This window comes from Oculina patagonica, chromosome 8, assembly GCF_052425735.1.
Source record: "Oculina patagonica isolate OP01 chromosome 8, crgOcupat, whole genome shotgun sequence".
Taxonomy (NCBI): Eukaryota; Metazoa; Cnidaria; class Anthozoa; order Scleractinia; family Oculinidae; genus Oculina; species Oculina patagonica.
This window is the reverse complement of record NC_135765.1, coordinates 6245409-6263249: the sequence shown is the minus strand read 5'-3', so window position 1 is coordinate 6263249 and position 17841 is coordinate 6245409. Positions and strand designations below refer to the sequence as shown.

The window sequence follows — 17841 nt, the reverse complement described above, 5'->3', positions numbered from 1 at the left end:
AAAAAAAAAGAAAAGAAAAAAAAACACATACAAAGTACTATGTGAAATCAAAAAGACGACTACGCACAAGTTAAAGTACGAAAAATGAAGGTTTTTGTTAAGACTTGTACTGAGAAAGAAAATGCGGTACGTTCTGCGTTATATACAAGTTCTCTTTCTACGAAATCCAAGACAAAATAGCCTATATACGGAGCTCTCAAATAACTTATACCGTTTGCTTATATAGATTCCATTTTGTTTTCAAAACATGGAGACAATAACAAGAGGAAGAGTCAGTAATGCCTTCCTATGTTGTTTCAATATGGAACAGCGTTTCCTATGCTGTTTCAACACATAGTTTCCTGTTTCAATATGGTTTAGCGTTTCCTGTGTCGTTACAATAAAGGAAGCATTGCCCTTTGTTTTGTAATACGGGAGAGCGTTTTCTATGTTGGATCAGTATTGGAAAACGTTTCTATGTTGGTTCAACATGGGACGGGCTTATTCAAAGGCTGAGTCCGTATCTAAATCTGTTGACACTTCTGGTTCGTTTGTGTTAGGTTCAGGGTTAGCAGTTTCCGGGTCTGTTGTTGGCGTCTCTACAGAGGGAGAAGCTGTCTTTGACGGCGAGACTCTGTGCTTTCCTAAAAAACAACAACATGGAACAAACAAGAGTGTGTGAGGTTACTACATGGTCAGTATGTGATATGCATTATTATCACCCTGAAATGAGCCACGTTTTAAAATCCCTCTCTAAGGGATTTTACCAAATCATTTGGTCCTAGAGCCTCTTGTTCCTCGTGCCCAAGGCAACAACAACAATAAGGTTTATTTCTCCTTTAGTCTGTTAATATATTTTCAAGTACAAGATTAGTTAGCTCTGCCTCTGCGACGAAAATGGTCTCCAACATACCACAAAGATAGGGAAGGGCTTCTTCATTGGAGGGGGCGCATAAAAAACCTCTTACTGGAGAGAATTAAAATGATGTGGTAATTTTAGTTTAACCTACCGAGGTTTTTACTGTCATGGTGATGTTCATGTGAGCCGTGTCGGATGTCAATCACCTTAACCTTCTTCTTTTGGGACTCTGCTCCAGTCTCCTGAAGAGCGCGTTTCCTGTGTTCGGGGTCATGTGCGTGAATTTCGTTCTGTCAAAAGAAAATAAAAACAATTCATTGGGCGTGCAACGAGAGAAAACTGTTAACGAGACCATGCCTTTGTTCTGGAAGCCACTCTCGGATGATGAGAGAATGTGTAATCTCACTGTGAACAAGGTCCCTGAGATCTAAGCTGAAGTCCTTAAAGGGTCTTTGTCACGGATTTTAACAGTTGTTTTTTAAACTGCCAAATATATATCTGTGTCGTAGGAACCTAAAATAATGGTTCATTTTTATCAACAACTGCCATATTAATAGAGCACTGAAACTGTTTAATAACAAGCGTCTTTGGCAGCGGATAACTAAGATGGAAATTGATAACAAATTAAAAATTTAAGGCTAAACTTTTCAAGTTGTTTCCGCGCGTCTTCAAATCGATATTTACAGCCGTGGTTTGATTTCTCTCCGCAAACTAAGGTTACCGTATTTATTCGATTAAGCGCCCAACCTCGAATAAGCGCCCACCTCGAATAAGCGCCCACCCTGTAGGTAGGAAAAGTTAATAAGCGCCCAGCCTCGAATAAGCGCCCACCCCCACCCCCCTAAAATGAGGGCACAAGAGGAATTTTGATTACTGTTGAAGTTGAGATTAAAATTGACTGAGTACTACTAATAGACTATCCCGAAGACCGAGTTTTTTTATTTTTTTTTACTGAAACTTTCAATCAACATTTAAAATTCCGCTTTTGTACACCTTCACGTTAAGTTATTATACATTGTTTTTTTGCAAAATAAATGTACTACTTGCTAAAAATTGTAAAAATTTAATAAGCGCTCAGCCTCGAATAAGCGCCCACCTCGAATAAGCGCCCACCCTCAAGGTCCAAAAATTTAATAAGCGCCCAGGGCGCTTAATCAAATAAATACGGTATATGTTCCTTCAGATGTTCAAAAATGATGTTTTTCGCGGTTTAGTTGCCTACCACTAATTTCAGAACAGTTTAGACCAAGAATCCACAAAATCTCCGTGACGTAGCTCCTTTAAAAGGAGGGCATAATTTAGCGTACCTCTTGAGTCCATCCAGTCTCCTCAGGGTCATCAACTTCAGGTGCTACGGGAAGGTAGTAAATAGAGTCCAAATCTTCATCATTCTCTTCATCACTGAAACATTTTACACAAGAAAGTTTATGGATGATTTTTATCATTTATTATTTATGAATGCAATCCTCCGCGGTTACATGTCGGTCATCCCTTACTCTACGTAAAACGCGTCACGGTCATCATAACACTTTACAGTACATTGTGTGGGTTGGAACATCCTGCTTTTAATTTGGATTGAAAGTAGAGGATTTTATGTAGATAGATGGGGCACGCGTGCATTTCCCGCCAAAACTGCCCGCCGTCAAACGCAGCACTTGTCAGCGTCTGTTTTGGCGGGAACTGAACACACCGCTGTACGTTTGGTCGCTGTGTGCTTCCGACATACTTTTGTCTCGACTGTTTCCACCAGGCCCAGTTAACAAGTGACTTTTTTACCATTTTATGAAATAAATCCATTGAAAGGCAAGTTACGACAAGTCGAAAAAATAAGTCAAAACGGTGTTTACATAGCGCCATGCAATTCGACCAATCGGAGCGCGCCTTATCTAAGTTATCAAATTTTCAGTATAAAAAAATGCTGTTGTTTTTTTTGTCACGTACCTGCTGCACAGAGCTGGAATTCTTTCCACGGCACACACATCAACTTCATCTTCTTCGCCGGCTTCTGTTTCTGAAGGAACCTCAGCTTCTTCATCCTCATCTTCCTAAAAAAAAACACAACGACGATTATGTAAAGTGATCTAGGCAATTTTCAACCAATCAGAAGCAAAACTTAAACCAAAAGGCAATCGTGACTAGTGACTTGGCTTTCGCGCGTTTTTCCCGCGCATGGCACCCCATCTTTTCCCCGCATGGGTGCGAGCGTTGGCCTAGAGACGCGAGCGATCGAGTGGGGTCTGGTAGTATTCTCCCCTGGGAAGTTTTCAAAAATCTAATTGTTGAAGTCCATATTTCCTGCATTCTGAGAGTCATGTTAACCCTCACTCCCCGATTAGGCAGACAGACCTTTGTGGCCTGTGTGTGTGTGTGTGTGTGTGTGGGGGGGGGGGGGGGGAGAATGCACCCATCACACCCCCTGACTACAGCCCTGATTATATACTTACTATATCAAATTCATTCTCCTTCTCTTCATATTCTACATTTTCGTCCAGCTCTTTAAAATCTGGTGCAAAAGCGCTCCAGTTTTCCTGTGTAAAAAGATAAAATCTACAATCAAGATAAAATTGCTTTTAATTTGATTTTATTTATTCTGTGACAATTTTATTATTACTCAGAAACAACATTTTCAATCTTGTACACAACAAACTTACCACGTGATTTTGAGCCCAAATCGAGACAACTCCACTTGAAATCGAGGCTATAATTGGTCGGATTGGGTGCCACTAATAAAAAAGAATTCAGTGAAATGGAATTAGATTTGTACAACTATCCAAACAAAAACTAGAAATATTTCAGATTAAGGGAGTGTGTTTGCCCATATGCTGCCCGTTTTAGAAATCGTTTTCCCTGGTTTTTCATTAGAAGTGTACTATCTGAACTCAGGAAACCTGTATTATTCTGTCACACTTCATTCAAGCAAAGTGGGAGTGCCCCTTCCTCAGAAAATTATGAGCCAAAACGGAGAAAGGATTGCCAAGATTGTACAAATTAAACTTATTTTTTTCTCATGAGAAACACATTATCTGATCATTGCATTAGGTTCTCTTGGTCTCTTGACTCATGTCTGATGTTTAAAACGTCGTTGTGGTAAGCGAATTAAAAAAAAAAACCATCTTACTTATATAAAGATTGCAAACTTACCACTACTTCCAGTAACAGTTCGCCTTTTGTTCCATGAAGAATTTTTACCAGATTCCCCACTCCCTTTTCCCAGATGTAGAGTGCATGAGTCCGGGATGATCCTACCACAATGCAACACAGCAATCAAAAAGGTATAATGTAGTATGTTTGCACCTTACAGCAGTAATTATGTATTCAATAAATCCTAGGAGTACAGTGGCACAATAGTCACTGTGTTAAACTTGGCCACCAGCAGTCAAAAGGTTAAACATTGCTGACATCATGTTGATCTCAAATGCTTCTTCCACCTTCAATGGTATTAAATCAGAGGTGGCATAATTTCAGTTTTCCCTGACTTTTCTTCAAAATATCAATTTTCCCTGACTTAAAATAAAATTCCCTGACTTTTTCCCGACCTTAAGAATTTTATTTTTTCCTTACCATTTTCTGACCTGTGGCAACCCTGAAAATGCATCAGATCTTATACACCCACCAGGAATTTCCATAAAAAAGCTATTCATATAGCTTACCTGCGCAGATGTACTCGCCATCACCCGAGAAACAACATTTTTTCCACAGAGTTCTAGTAACATAATGATAACACTAGGAGTAAATAAGTGTACCAAAAAACTAAGGTAAAACAGTTTTTAATAGTGTTCACTTATAAATTAAAATAACACATTCATCATATGAATATTACTCAACATTTAAATTTTTAACTGCATGGCTCTCTATATTATTGATAGAAGTGAAGAACATTTTATTATTCACTTCACTGTGAAATTTATTTACACTTAGATTTAAATGACTTGTTTGGAAATTACACATTTCTCACCGAACATGCCACAATGTCAGTCAATCAAGTTTTAATCATTGTCCTAATGATTCCCCACAAAGGAAACTAGGCTCTTAAATTGCTACAAACTCCAACTGCATTACAAATCTATGGAATTCAATACTTATACTTCTGTGCATAATTTCTGTTTGAAAAGGGACAGTCAAGTCAATCAGGACTAATCCATGCCGTTTTCTTCTTTCCTATGTCACCCTGTACTTATCTGTTCTTCAATTAACCAACAATTAATGTCGCATCACCTGTTAACAAGATCTTGAAGTTTCTGTATTGGCTCAGGCTCAGCTCCCTCAGTTCCTCGACAAGAAAGCACGATCTGACTGTCAAACACCCTGATTATTCTGTCCTGTGAGTTTATGAGGAAAGCACTGTGGAAAAAAGAGCCATGGGCATGTTAAGTTCTCAAACTCATTAATAATTCACCAAGGTAAAACAAACGAAATCAGAACTGTGACGGGGGTTTGGATACGAGAACCGAATACACAGAATTTTCATGATTTTATTAATCTTTTTACTCCCTAGATTAAGTGTCCATTGAGAAGATATACCAAGCACTCCAACCAGTGTTTCATCAATTTCCAAACACATTGAAGTTCATCAAAAATACTCCCCTGTGCATCGTATCCTTCCTCGGATTTTAGAAATGTGATGAAGCACTCTCTCTTGTTTTTGATACAATGTATATTTAATGAAGAGGAAGCTTTTCATGTGAGGACATGTAATAATAATATTGCTGAAGACTAGCATTTATTCTTTGTGCTGCACACCAATTCACTTATCACATGGAACAGCTAGGTAAGGACACATACCGGTAACTAGTAGGACAGGTAGAGTAAGATAGAGATAGATATGGATCATGTTTGCCTTGAGTCTTACAAATGTGCGAGGCAGCAAGGTGTGTGTTGCAAGGCAGAAATCCCTACTCCAAATAAAAACCCCTTGCTACTTTAGCTAACTGTAGGCTAACCAGAGCACTATTTACTACCACGGATGGCTTTTTGGAAGTCTGAGGGAAAGGGAGGGTTCTTTGACTGGAATTTCAAAGGCATGGGGGATTCTTACGATTGGAATTCTGAAGGCATGGGGGAGTTTTAGATCTTGGAATTCAAGTGGAGACAAACAAGAACTTGTGTTCCTTGAAAATGCTTATTTTGTGGACTACCAATTCGTAAATAATTTATTCTTTTGTATTCATGCAAATTGCCCTCACCAAGCCTCGTCCCCTGAAGCGAGGCTTCGAACGCAGCTTAGCATGAACGCAAAAGAGTAACAAACAAATTAAAAGAAATCTATTTCCAACAAAAAGATTTTAATGCTCATTAAGCATACCTTCCTCTTCTGGCAAATTCTATAGCCTTGATAGCAGTGTTTGCGCTTGTCCCTGTTTGTATTCTAAATGATGTCACTACCTGTAAATACAAGATAAATACAAGCAGAGTCTGACTGACAATATACTGTTGACATTTACCATATTAATAAATAATATACATGTATATCACATATAATATACATGTATAATGTGTTGGAATTGTTATGTTGACTGTAGCAAACATCCTTGTTCCCAGGCTCTCTCTCTCTCCATCCCCAGATAAGAGAGGTGGCAATAGAGACCCTGGGAACGAGGTTGTGTTGCGAACAGCTGGTAAGAAAACAATCATAAGCTTTTTGATAGCTTTGACAAGATAAGTGGGGTGAAGTTTCACATGCCAGTACATTTTATACTTTTTGCTCAAGTTAAATGAACTTACCTCATGAGTTTCTGCATCAATCACCAGCACCTACAACAAAAATACATGCAGTTATTACACGTCAAGCAGTTGTCAAGTCATTTTGAAAGCATTGCCTAACAACAATTTTAACTACAATGTAAAGACAGCACATGAAACAAGGTAGCCTAAGACTGCTGGAGATTACTCTTGTTTTCAAAGCATGAAGTGACAGAGGTTTTTGCCCCACCCCACACCTCCTGGATGGGATGCTAGCCTACCACAGGTTCCCCCCCCCCCCCACCTCAGCATCCTGTCAGGTTGTCCTGACAGATTGGTGGTACCCATGTGTACTCATGGGAAAAAAAGAGGAAAAAATTTAATTGACTCACCCAGTAACAGGATGACCCCATTCTCATCCCCAGAGCCACTTGTTCCCCTTAGCTGGCTAGACCCTGTCTATGCCTGTGCATGAGAAGCAAGTAGCTCTGGGGACACATGATTTGACTGGCCAGATTTTAACAAAAAGAACAGCCAGTCAAATGAATCATTTTAATTCCCATTGTTATATGACAAAACAGTTTAATGATTTGATTGGCTGGATTTGAAACTCTCTTTGTTAATATCAAGCCAATCGCATCATGTCACCTGAGCCACTTGTTTTCTCATGCACAGGTTCAGCCGGCTAATAGGGACAATCTGTTCTGGGGACATCTCTTCTATCAAGTGTGCTCAACATAAAATCTAGCAGCTCATTTAAACCCACTACTCACCTTGCCTTTAGAATTCCCTGTGTAGATATATTCTCCTTTTCTATCAAATGATGCCACAATGTTCTGTTCAGACTGTGCAAAAAAACACACGTCAATAAACTTGAAGATGAAAATATGTGATTACAAAAGGTGAACTTTCTGTGAAGTACATGATTGTAGTCTATAAGCTAGAATAATCAGTTAAATAATCATTAAAACACTTTTACTGGACACTGAGTCATGTACAATGTACACATGTCAGGAAATTGTTCTGGATTTGTATTGTATCCACACCCCCCCCCCCCCCCCCCAACCCCAGGGTTCTAATGCAAAATGTAGTAAGTAGTTATCATGCCACTATTACCCCTGTTTTGGTAAGCTTTTCTCAGTTTAATTCTCCATGACAGGCACAATTAGTGTCATAACACTATGTTGCCATCAGAGAACGAGGAGAATAAGGGCAATAAGGGGCAATCCAGGTGTCATTTTACGGAAGATAAACTAGAAGTAAATTTTGCCTCATTAATAATCAAGTTGATGACCACAAAATCCCAGTCCGAGAAGAGCTAAAACAAGGACTCTTGTCACAGCTCATGCCTATTTATCACACCTCTGCAATTCTCAGGTGGGTTACTCAAAACCTTATTTCCGCACTGACTTGGTTACCAGAGGGCAGCTGAAGAAGAAGACTGCGAGAAACATGGAGGAATTAAACAGCACATAGAGAACCTCTAAGATCACAGTCTTAGGCAATCACTATTATGCAAAAAAGATCAGTTTAAAAAGAGTTTTATCCACCATAATTACTCTCTGTCTGGTTAAAAGCACCCAATGAAGCCTTGATAATTTTACAAGCCACCGTTTGGAAAATAACCCAAATGCCTCCTAGGAGGAGGAGGAATGCCTCACAGTAGGAACAGAGACTGGACTTGAGAGAGTTGTAGAAGTCAAGCCAGTACACTTATGATGACAAGACCATTACAAGTCTTGACTTCGTGTACATTGATGCCTTATAATCTAAGGACTTTAGATAACTGAAAGTGCGTGCAAGCGTACCATGGCATGTCACTAGCCAGCAAGCAAGATCTATATAATTATATTTATATAATAACCTGAATTCTACGCGCATTTTGATTGGTTCTTACTTATGATCTGTTAGAGTACAGACACATAGATGACGTCACGTGGTGGTGTGACTCGCGCGCATGATCAGAGTTCATAGTCCAAATCAGAGTTGTCGGCAAAGTTTTTCAAACTTGCGGGGCCACAACAAAGCAAAAAAGTTCAGCTTAATTACAAATGTTCAGTGAGAAACAATACGCCAAGCATCGTTCACCTTTCAAAGCATTTAACTGGGCGAAACAAGCTTGAAGAAGACAGTGAATTATTCGAGAAATTATCCGAAATCTGTATGAAAGTTTGACCGATGTTGTACAGTTGGACGACGCCACGGGAAACAAACGAATTGCAGTTGAACGCTTCGGTTAATGCTTACAGATTTGAACAACTTTCCAAATCGGAATAAAGGTTAGTTTTTTCATTGACTTTCAATTGACCATTTTTCTGTTTATTCAATCGGATTAACAGTGCTTCGTGTTAACGAAAACTTAATAGCGAAATCAAAACAACTTAGCTCATCGGTACGGCGGCATTGCTCACACTGAAGTGTGCTGAAGTCTTGTGTTATTATATAAAACAAATAGATACCATTTTGCCGTGGGTCTGTTCAGTTATAGATCACAGAAGACGTCAAAATGTGGTATGAACATCAGTGACCCACTCGCCTTCGGCTCGTGGGCCACTTCTTTTTTTCATACCACATTTTGACGTCATCTGTGATCTATAACTGAACAGACGCACGGCAAAATGGAATCTATTTCTTAAATATTAAACATACAAAGATGTCATGGGTCAAAATTTGGTTCTTTAGTTTATTTTATTCTTTTACAATTCTTAATAAGTTGTTGTTTCCATTGGCATACAAAGAAAAAGCACTATTTTTCTCAGCATTCTGGACAATCAGCTAGACACCTCCTCCTCACAAAGGTAACAGAATCACAGATTATAACAAGTACTGAATGTTTTCCTTACTAACCCTTCGGCGATCAGACAGAACTTTGTTTAGCCCAATGTCTTGAATACTGTAACTATGAAAAATTTATTTCTGAGAAACAACCAAACAGTGATCTCACACGGATCTCTGTAATGCTATATTGTCAATTTTGAATTAATATTGATTTTATTGAGTTGAATCTTGTGACATCCTTCTTGCGGGGTATGAATAGATTGCATGAAGTCTGTTTACACTGGAATAAGTCAAATCCTTGTTTACATGGTAAATAGTTCTGCTTAGATGGTTATTTATCAGGGTCCTGTAGGTTATTTTTACTCTGCGACTTGCAAAATACCATCTTGGATCAAAACGCTCTTCAGCAAAATGTGGCTCTTGTGAAGTTCTTTCTCATAATATGTGATCTGTGGAGGAAGCCACTGCTCTAAATCCTTAAAGCGTTCAATAAATTCACAGCATTGTTCTTTATTTTTACAGCACTTTATTGCAATGAACAAAATGATGCTCATTGGACTGATTAGTAGGTCTTTGTCACCAAAAGCTGCAAAAAAACTTGAATCAATGGCGCTAAATTTTTCAGCTTCATTTGCTGATATGACAACAGCACATGACCAGTGGCACAAATCACGAAGATTGTCCAGGTCGGCATACAACCTGTCGCATTCTTGAGTGCACAAATCAAATGCTCTGTCTTTATCACCAGTGGTGTAATAAAACAAAGATTGGCTTGCAATCATTAGAATTCCACCATCATCAAAACCAGATGGGTGCCTCACTATGTCTGCCTTTGAGGTCCAACTTTCTGCTCGGGTCAACATTTCTTGACGTTCTTCTGCACTGATGTCATATTTGGATGCCATTTGCTGATAAATGTCACCAAGTGCAAGAAACAAGAGCTTCTCATAAGCATTTTTGAAACTTGGATTTGTTATAACCCTTGATAAATCTTCTGAAATCATCTGTGCAAAGTGATCAATTTTACCACTGTCCAATCTTCGATAGAAAAAATGTTTGAGCTCTTGCAATATTTCTGTCAGATGCATTGATTCATAATAGTTTTCTGTGTTTTTAAAATGGTGTGCATTGTTGTGAGAACTAACCAATGCCAGATGTGTTTCAGCATCACTGGGCGAATCAGAATTCTTCAAGATCTGATACAGTGTGACAATGTCGCGGCTTGACTTGAATGTGTCATCTCCCAGTTTTGTCTGTAAAATAGCAAGGGGTAGATCGTTCATGATCGCTTCAATCTTGGATATGACATCTTTTCGTTGGTCATAACTCAAATGATCTATCATGTTATTTGATGGTACAAAATAATTTGAACATGTTCCACTCGATGCGTAAGACAACAGCTCTTTCATTATAGCCGAAATGCATTCCAGTATTCTTTCCTTTTCCCAGAAACTCTCGGGCATTCTCTCTGACAACCAAAATATGGCTGTCTTGATAAAATACGAGCAGATTACTTTTGGCTCTGTGTTGAAATTTTCTTTGCTTAAAGCTTTCACAGCAATGTAGCACTTGATCTTCACATCATTCCAAGAACGCACTAGAATTTTTTCAGCAAGAGAGAAAGACAATCGCCATTCTTTGCCTCGATCTGCACTACATGGATGACCAACTCCGACATATAAGCATCCTTGAGCTGTGATTTTTTCTATAATTTCTCGACTGGGTTGGTTTGATTCTCTCTCGCGAGTAGTGAACTCCTTGGCGATTTCAGGCCATTCGTAACTGGGCAATGCGCATACGAAATCCTGATCGTGTTTCTCATCTGTTAAAGCTGGACCATGTTCGGTTAGTTCATCAAAAAATTCATCATTTTCACTACCGTCGGAATCCGAATCCACCATGAATGCTTTGATAACATCGCTTCTAAGAAATCCATCATTTTGCTTCAACTTGAAATCATCGCTTCCCTTGTCGGGCGAATCGCAACTGAGTAAATGCACATAGCCTGGGTGCACATGAATTGCAGTGAAACACGAAGTTTCATCGTCTTTCTCTACAGTATTTGCAGTCTTGTTGATAACTCGAACGCTGTGGTTTACAAACATGAAATCATCATCGCCTGCTCAATCAATTCCTTCAGCTCTACTTCCGGTGTAGTGAACAGTGATCGGAGTTTCCGAGCCATCTGCAGGCTTCATGTTGTACAAATACTCCCTGAAGTCGCAACCGAATCTCAACGGTTCGCAGCCAGCTAGAAATCCTGACAACATGAAATCTATCATGCCATTTAATGCGGGAGAGGAGAGCGGTAAACATTCTTCCAAATCTGTTTGTAAACTCGAATTCTCTGCTGAAGCGTCGGCCGACCTCGCGTCCGCCATTTTGAAGTTAGTACCCAGGCCTTCCCTTCCCGGACGCTCGTGATGTCACCACTTGGTTCCGCTTACGTCACAAACTGAACAAGTTGAAAAAAAGAGTTTTGGAAAAGACTGTTTTTTAAAGAAATTGGAAAAACGACTTCAAACTTAATTTTTGTGGTCTGATATTGTTGGAAAATGAAACTGGTAATATCAATGGGTGTTTCTGGCATAATTGTGGTGTAGTGGCCACTACATACATACACTAGTGGTGTGAAATGATAAATACAAGACTTGAGATGGCCAGACTGACATCTTTTCTGCGAGCACAAGACTTGAAAAATTGAGACTGGCTAAAATTCCTTGAGACGCATATAATTTTCTTCCATTCACCAACCCCAGCCACTGAGTCCTGCTATCCCGCTCATTCTTGCTGCTAAGCATTCATTCAATGGACTCTCAACATGCAATTTTGCTCACTTGAATTTGTCAGTTATTCATGAACACAGCTTACAGGACACTTAGTGGACGTCAGCAAAACAAAAGTTCTTGCCATGGAAAGCAACATGTTCAAATGTCACATAAAGAAAGCAGTTGAGTTGAGTTTGAGTAGAGACAATGGCTATATTAAATAAGCCAACAACTATGACATAGTTTTTAGCCCCCTTGAATCTCTTGCGAACATGATGTAACCCTTCTTAACATTCACATTTCTTGTGGCTGATGTACTTCAGTTATTGCACTCTGAGTGCAGGAAATTATTTATTTTAATTTTTTTTATAAATTAAAAAAATTCATGATTCCAGAGCAGGAATCTAGATTGCACATATCAGTGGTTTCTCAGAATCTTACCAAATGTCTTTAGTGAGTCATTATGATAATGTCCAGAAAAAAGTATTAGAAGTGTAGGCTTTAAAATTTGTTACCCACTGTGTAACCTTTATATGCCAGTCTACATGACTGTTTTGTAACTATCGCAAAGAAGGCAGCTGAGAAGGTCATTGTCATTGTGAAGGGTGGGTAGGGAGGGTGGGTGGTACAATAGAGAAGGCTTTAAAGGAAAGTATGAAGCAAAACTGGAATTTCCAGAGGAGTTGGGAGGGGGATTCAATCAAAAAATCCTAAGGTGGTTGGAGGGATATGGATATAGACCAACAAAACAATGAGTTACATGTACTGGCCATTAATCTTAGTTTATAAATATTACCTCTCCACCATTTGGGAGAGAAAAGTGTTGTCCATCCAGCTTCACAAGTACCGGTGCATGTTTCATGGGGCAGACAAGGATGATTTTACTGGAACAAGAACAAAGAGAATAGGCCAATTTTGATACATTAATACACTAACCTTGACGTGATATCTTTTGTTTTATTCCCCCAATCCTCAGAGCCAAGTTAGAATTTAAATATACCGGAAATGACTATTTCATTAAACTAAATTGAGGTTAATTAAATGCATATAATGGTGCCTAGTGTCTTGTGTTTTACAGGAAAGAAAATTCATCCATTATTTTGTACTTCAATATTGAGTTTGGTTTAATCAAAGCAAGCAGGGCAGGCCATACATGTATATTGGCAGGTCAGCCACTCAGTCTTGAATTATACCCGCTTTCAGGGTTACATGCATGGTGGCTATCTTTAGATATCCATCTTTCAACATGGTCTTTCGACATGCTGCTTGAAATGAGCCAATCAAAACCGATGCATACCAGTGTTGGTTTCATGCAAACAAACCCACAAGTTCAGAATTTCATGCTAGTGGGCTGTGATTGGTGGATTTCGATCCACTTGTTTGTTTTGCATGTCGAAAGATGGATGTTGAGAGATAGCCAGTATGCAAGTAACATTGAAAAGGGTTGTTAAGTAGTAGATAAAATATGAGCAGGGCGATCTGTATGGGCGTTTACAATGGCAAGCCGATAGGCGAGCCATTGTAAACGCCCATACAGATCGGACGCAAATATTTTATTTTACTTGTGAAATGAAAACAATAAATTGAATGCAAAGTATTGTTATGCGTTTTGGTAGAGATCTGTATCAAAAGTTAATGAATACTAATTAGCTGAGCAGGAGTTTGTATCAAAAGTTAATTCTATTGTTTGATTTGTATTGGAGTTTACATTTGTGTACATGTGATCTGAATACTGTGCTGGGATTGGTTTGCACCCTCATGAATAGTTAATAAATTTTACAATTAACAATAAAATATTATAAACTAACTTGTTTCTTGGATGAAACTGCACTTTGGTGACAGGAGATTGAAATCGGTACTTCTGATCACACTCCCCGGACAGGACGTCCCACACAGACACATTCCAGTCATTTGAGCCACTCAACAGTTTGCGGCCATTTCGACTCCAGCTGAAAAAACATGTTCAAATATATTTGAACAAAAATACTGTATTTTTTTCATTAAGCCTTAAGAGTGGGCGCTTATTTAAGGTTGGTGCTTATTCAAGGCTGCGTGCTTATTAAATTATCACCATTTTCAGCAAGAAGTTAGTTTATTTTGCAGAAAGACAATAAATAATAACAAATCATGAAGATGTACCAATTGAAAGCAAAATTTTAATCACTGTTCTTGGAAAGTTTATGTAAAATATTAAGTAAACTCGGTCTTTGGGATAGTCTCAAAGTACCGGTACTAGGCAATCAATTTCAATCACAATGTCACTAAGAAATAAATATACTCAATACTCTTGCGAACTTCAGTTTTTTGGGGAGTAGGGGTGTGGGCGCTTATTCGAGGCTGGGCACTTATTTACTTTTCCTACCTTCAGGGTGGGCGCTTACTCGAGGTTGGGTGCTTAATCAAATAAATACAGTACTTCAAAACTCAACAAACTGACATCTTTGATAACTGCAAAAATAATATGCTGAAATGAAGTTTAAATGTAGCAATACCTAACAGAAGTGACAGGGTGTACATGAGCACTGATTATTTTAGCTATTCCTCTCGTCAAGAAATCCCAGATGACAATACGTCCATCATTGCACCCCACAGCCAGGAGAGAACCTCGCCGATTGAATGCCGCAGTCCCTGCAACACTTACTGAGTCCAAACTGCCATCATATTCCTGTAATGAAAGTTTAGTTTCTATTGAAAAGGAATAAATTTGATTAAGAAAGGAAATTTTATCTTTTATTTTCGGGTTTTATCTTGAAATTTTTGTCATTGTCTGGCACGGTAGAAGCATGTTGTCTTAGAAATGGCTACAGACAAAACTGCAGATTGGGAAGACTTCCAAGCTTCAGTTGTTTACATCAAATACAAATTATATATGTTGTGGTTTAATTTTATCTTTGGTTTAAAATTTTTTAAACCAGTTTGATTTTTATTTTCCTTTGTTTCAGATTATGATAATGAACATAAGACAATGAAAAATAAAAATCAAACTGGTTTGAAAAATTTTAAACCAAATATAAAATTGAACCACAACATATATTTCAGGGATGTAGTTATTAAATAAAGAAACACTGAGCTGGCTCGTTGGCAAGCAAAGCTGGCTTTTCTGGCCTTGGAAGCTCTAAACGTTAACCTTTAGTGTTTGTATTCATGTGAAATTTCAGCTTGAGTTAAGTTCTTTTTCAAATGGTCATGTTAGCGGCAGCTGGTCCTTACCGAAATCCCTGATACTTTAAATTAAAATTATCTAGTAGTAAATAGAAACCTGAAGATGTAGAGACTATTGCGATGGAGGGAAACATTTTTTTCATGCAGAATGCAGAGAAGCTGTCCTTACCTCAGGGTAGCTTTGTCCAAATGATTCTGAAATATAATTTAATAATTATGACAACTTAAAGTGAGAATTTATAAACTGTAGCGGTATAGCGAGTGGTATCTCACATGTGTGGATAAAAATGATATCCACACCTGTGATAAAATTTTTGATCAATCAGCTCGCAGGGTTTACCATGTTTCAATGCTCAATGAGCCAAAGTTAATCAATGTTAAATCGAAACACTTTCGGATCTTCCTTGGTAATCTTCGATTATGTTCAGAAATCTTCGGAAATTTTCAGAAAATGTTTGGAAACAAAAGTCATTCATACAACAAGGACAACATTTTAAAAATCTTCGGAAAATGGTCGGAAATATTAGGAAAAATCAAAAACAACATCATAATTACAAGGTTTATATAATAAACAGAATAATACATGGTTGCTTGGATATATTAAATAATTATCTTCTCGTGTTCAAAACTGATATTAGAACACTCAAAGATTAATTTTATATCTCTGCCCAACCATGTATTATCCTCTATTTTTATCATGAAGAAATCCATAATTTGACAAATTGACCAATAGTCTGTCGACTCCTGGTGTATATATTGGTCAATTATCGGCCATGTGTTGGTACACTTTCGACTGAGTCTTGACTGACTATCAACCAAGTCTCAACCAACTATTAACTAAGTCATGGTCAACCATCGGCCATCTTTCAATAGTCAGCCAAAAGTCAGACAACACTGAGTCAATACATGATGTCTACTGACACTGGGCTGATAAGTGACCAGGCAAGTATCAGTCGATTCTTGGCCGGGTGTCAAACAAATATTGGCCAACTCTTGAACGATTCTGACCTGTGAATACAGCCACCTCTCCGCACTCTGATCCTTTGTTATGGGTTGGAGCACGGAGAGGCGGCTGTATTCGTAGGCTAGAACAATACATGCATGTCAGGTGACTATCAGACGACTATAAGCCAACTATCAGTCAATATTTCGACTGACCTACAGAGTGTTTTCATGGCAGCCATATTGGAGGAGTCAAACAAATATTATAAAAGATATTAGCATAAAAATGATTTTTTTCCCAACGGAAAATAGCCACCATGAACACACTCTATTGGACGAGACTACCATTACTAAACATAATCTGAATTTTGTGTAAGCCCTACAAGACAAAGAAAACATTGGCCCGATTTATACTAGAGACAGATGATCCGTCTTGACGAACTTGCATTTTAATTAGGCGAGCATTTTTTAGTTCCTGCGATAATTCGTCTGTGTATAAATACGGGCAAACAGATGCAACCCTCCAAGTTAAGACCATTTTAGTCGCCATGGCGACTAAAATTTTGGAGCTGGCGACTAAATTTGAACCAAGGTCGCCAGCCTGGCGACTAAAATTGAGAGGAATGATTGAAAGTATCAGCTTGATTTGGTGACTAAAATTTTTCACTGGCGACCAAAACTTGAGTAGTTGGTGGCCAAATGGCCACTAAGGAAAAAAGTAAACTTGGAGGGTTGAGATGGATCATCCGTCCAGACCAACTATTTTCATAATTCGTCTTGGCAGACGAATTATAAAGATAGTTGGTCTGGACGGATGATCCGAATTATCGCACGAACTAAAAAATGCTAGCCTTATTAAAATGGAAGTTCGTCCAGACGGATCATCCGTCTCTAGTATAAATCGGACCATTAAATTCACCGGAGCAACTACAGAATGCAGGGCCACTTCGGTCCACCGTGTCGGCACTCTTTATAGAACGAGGCATAACACAATAGATGCTATTCTTATTCAATGACATGCAAATAAGTGGCCCTGTATTCTGTAGTTTTGCCAATTCACCTTAGTGGGATTTAAATCTAGTCCCAACTCCCTCCGGAATTTTATATAGATCACAGTGGTAATTTGTGGCAATGATGATATTAAAAATTATTTGATGATTAAAAGGCTCACGTGTTGAAGAGTGAAGTCACAATTCACATTCCCGCCAAGAAACCGACAGATGATAGCTTACACCCTATTGGCGAAAATGTTTATTCCCCTGGGATCAGACCTTTGGCTGGCATAATTTTAACTCACGCGAAGTGAAGCTGTAATCAAACTTCTTGACTCAAGATCAGTTCACCAAGAAACCACTTGATATAAGCCACAGTGCAAACAACAAAAAATAACACAATTCTTTAAGAATTAAAGCTACAAACAATAAAAACATGAGTCGTGACAGGCGCGCAAACTATAAATACTCACGAAGTAGTTCGAGATTCATGGCCAACTTCCGGTCCTATTCCTTCAATAACGCAGTCTTGATCAAATTATTGATTTCATTAACAACACTTTCTAACTGCGATGCAGAAATCAACTATGATCCGCTCTGGAAACTCTGTTTTTGAGGCTTTTGCCGCCTCGCGTTTCGATCTATAATTTTCACCGCAGCTTTTGACCGTGTTTCATTGCAC

General features: G+C 38.5%; 2 protein-coding genes across 2 annotated transcripts; both read right to left on the bottom strand.

Annotated features, from left to right (window-relative positions):
• Window positions 1-70: 70 nt before the first annotated feature.
• LOC144663026 (retinoblastoma-binding protein 5 homolog) lies at window positions 71-17835 on the bottom strand. Its single transcript, XM_078523959.1, has 17 exons — window positions 17633-17835; window positions 15395-15420; window positions 14556-14728; window positions 13872-14012; window positions 12860-12947; window positions 7291-7362; window positions 6560-6589; window positions 6141-6220; window positions 5054-5179; window positions 4489-4541; window positions 3980-4080; window positions 3490-3561; window positions 3283-3366; window positions 2780-2883; window positions 2146-2239; window positions 990-1128; window positions 71-623 (listed from the first exon to the last, which is right to left on the bottom strand). Exons 1-17 carry the CDS (start codon window positions 17649-17651, stop codon window positions 481-483), a joined length of 1545 nt encoding a protein of 514 aa, XP_078380085.1. The 5' UTR covers window positions 17652-17835; the 3' UTR covers window positions 71-480.
• Window positions 9174-12121, bottom strand: LOC144663017 (uncharacterized). Its single transcript, XM_078523949.1, has one exon. The coding sequence runs from the start codon at window positions 11398-11400 to the stop codon at window positions 9655-9657; it is 1746 nt and encodes a 581-aa protein (XP_078380075.1). The 5' UTR covers window positions 11401-12121; the 3' UTR covers window positions 9174-9654.
• Window positions 17836-17841: the final 6 nt, after the last annotated feature.

Bases quoted from the DNA above. Each gene is read 5' to 3' on its own strand.
- LOC144663026 (XM_078523959.1), bottom strand. The intron at 12,948-13,871 runs GTTAGTTTATAA...TTCTTGTTCCAG, and splicing joins CAGTTTCATCCAAGAAACAA to TAAAATCATCCTTGTCTGCC. The intron at 4,542-5,053 runs GTGATGCGACAT...TTATGTTACTAG, and splicing joins CTTCAAGATCTTGTTAACAG to AACTCTGTGGAAAAAATGTT.
- LOC144663017 (XM_078523949.1), bottom strand. From the start codon at position 11,400: ATGTTTGTAAACCACAGCGTTCGAGTTATCAACAAGACTGCAAATACT.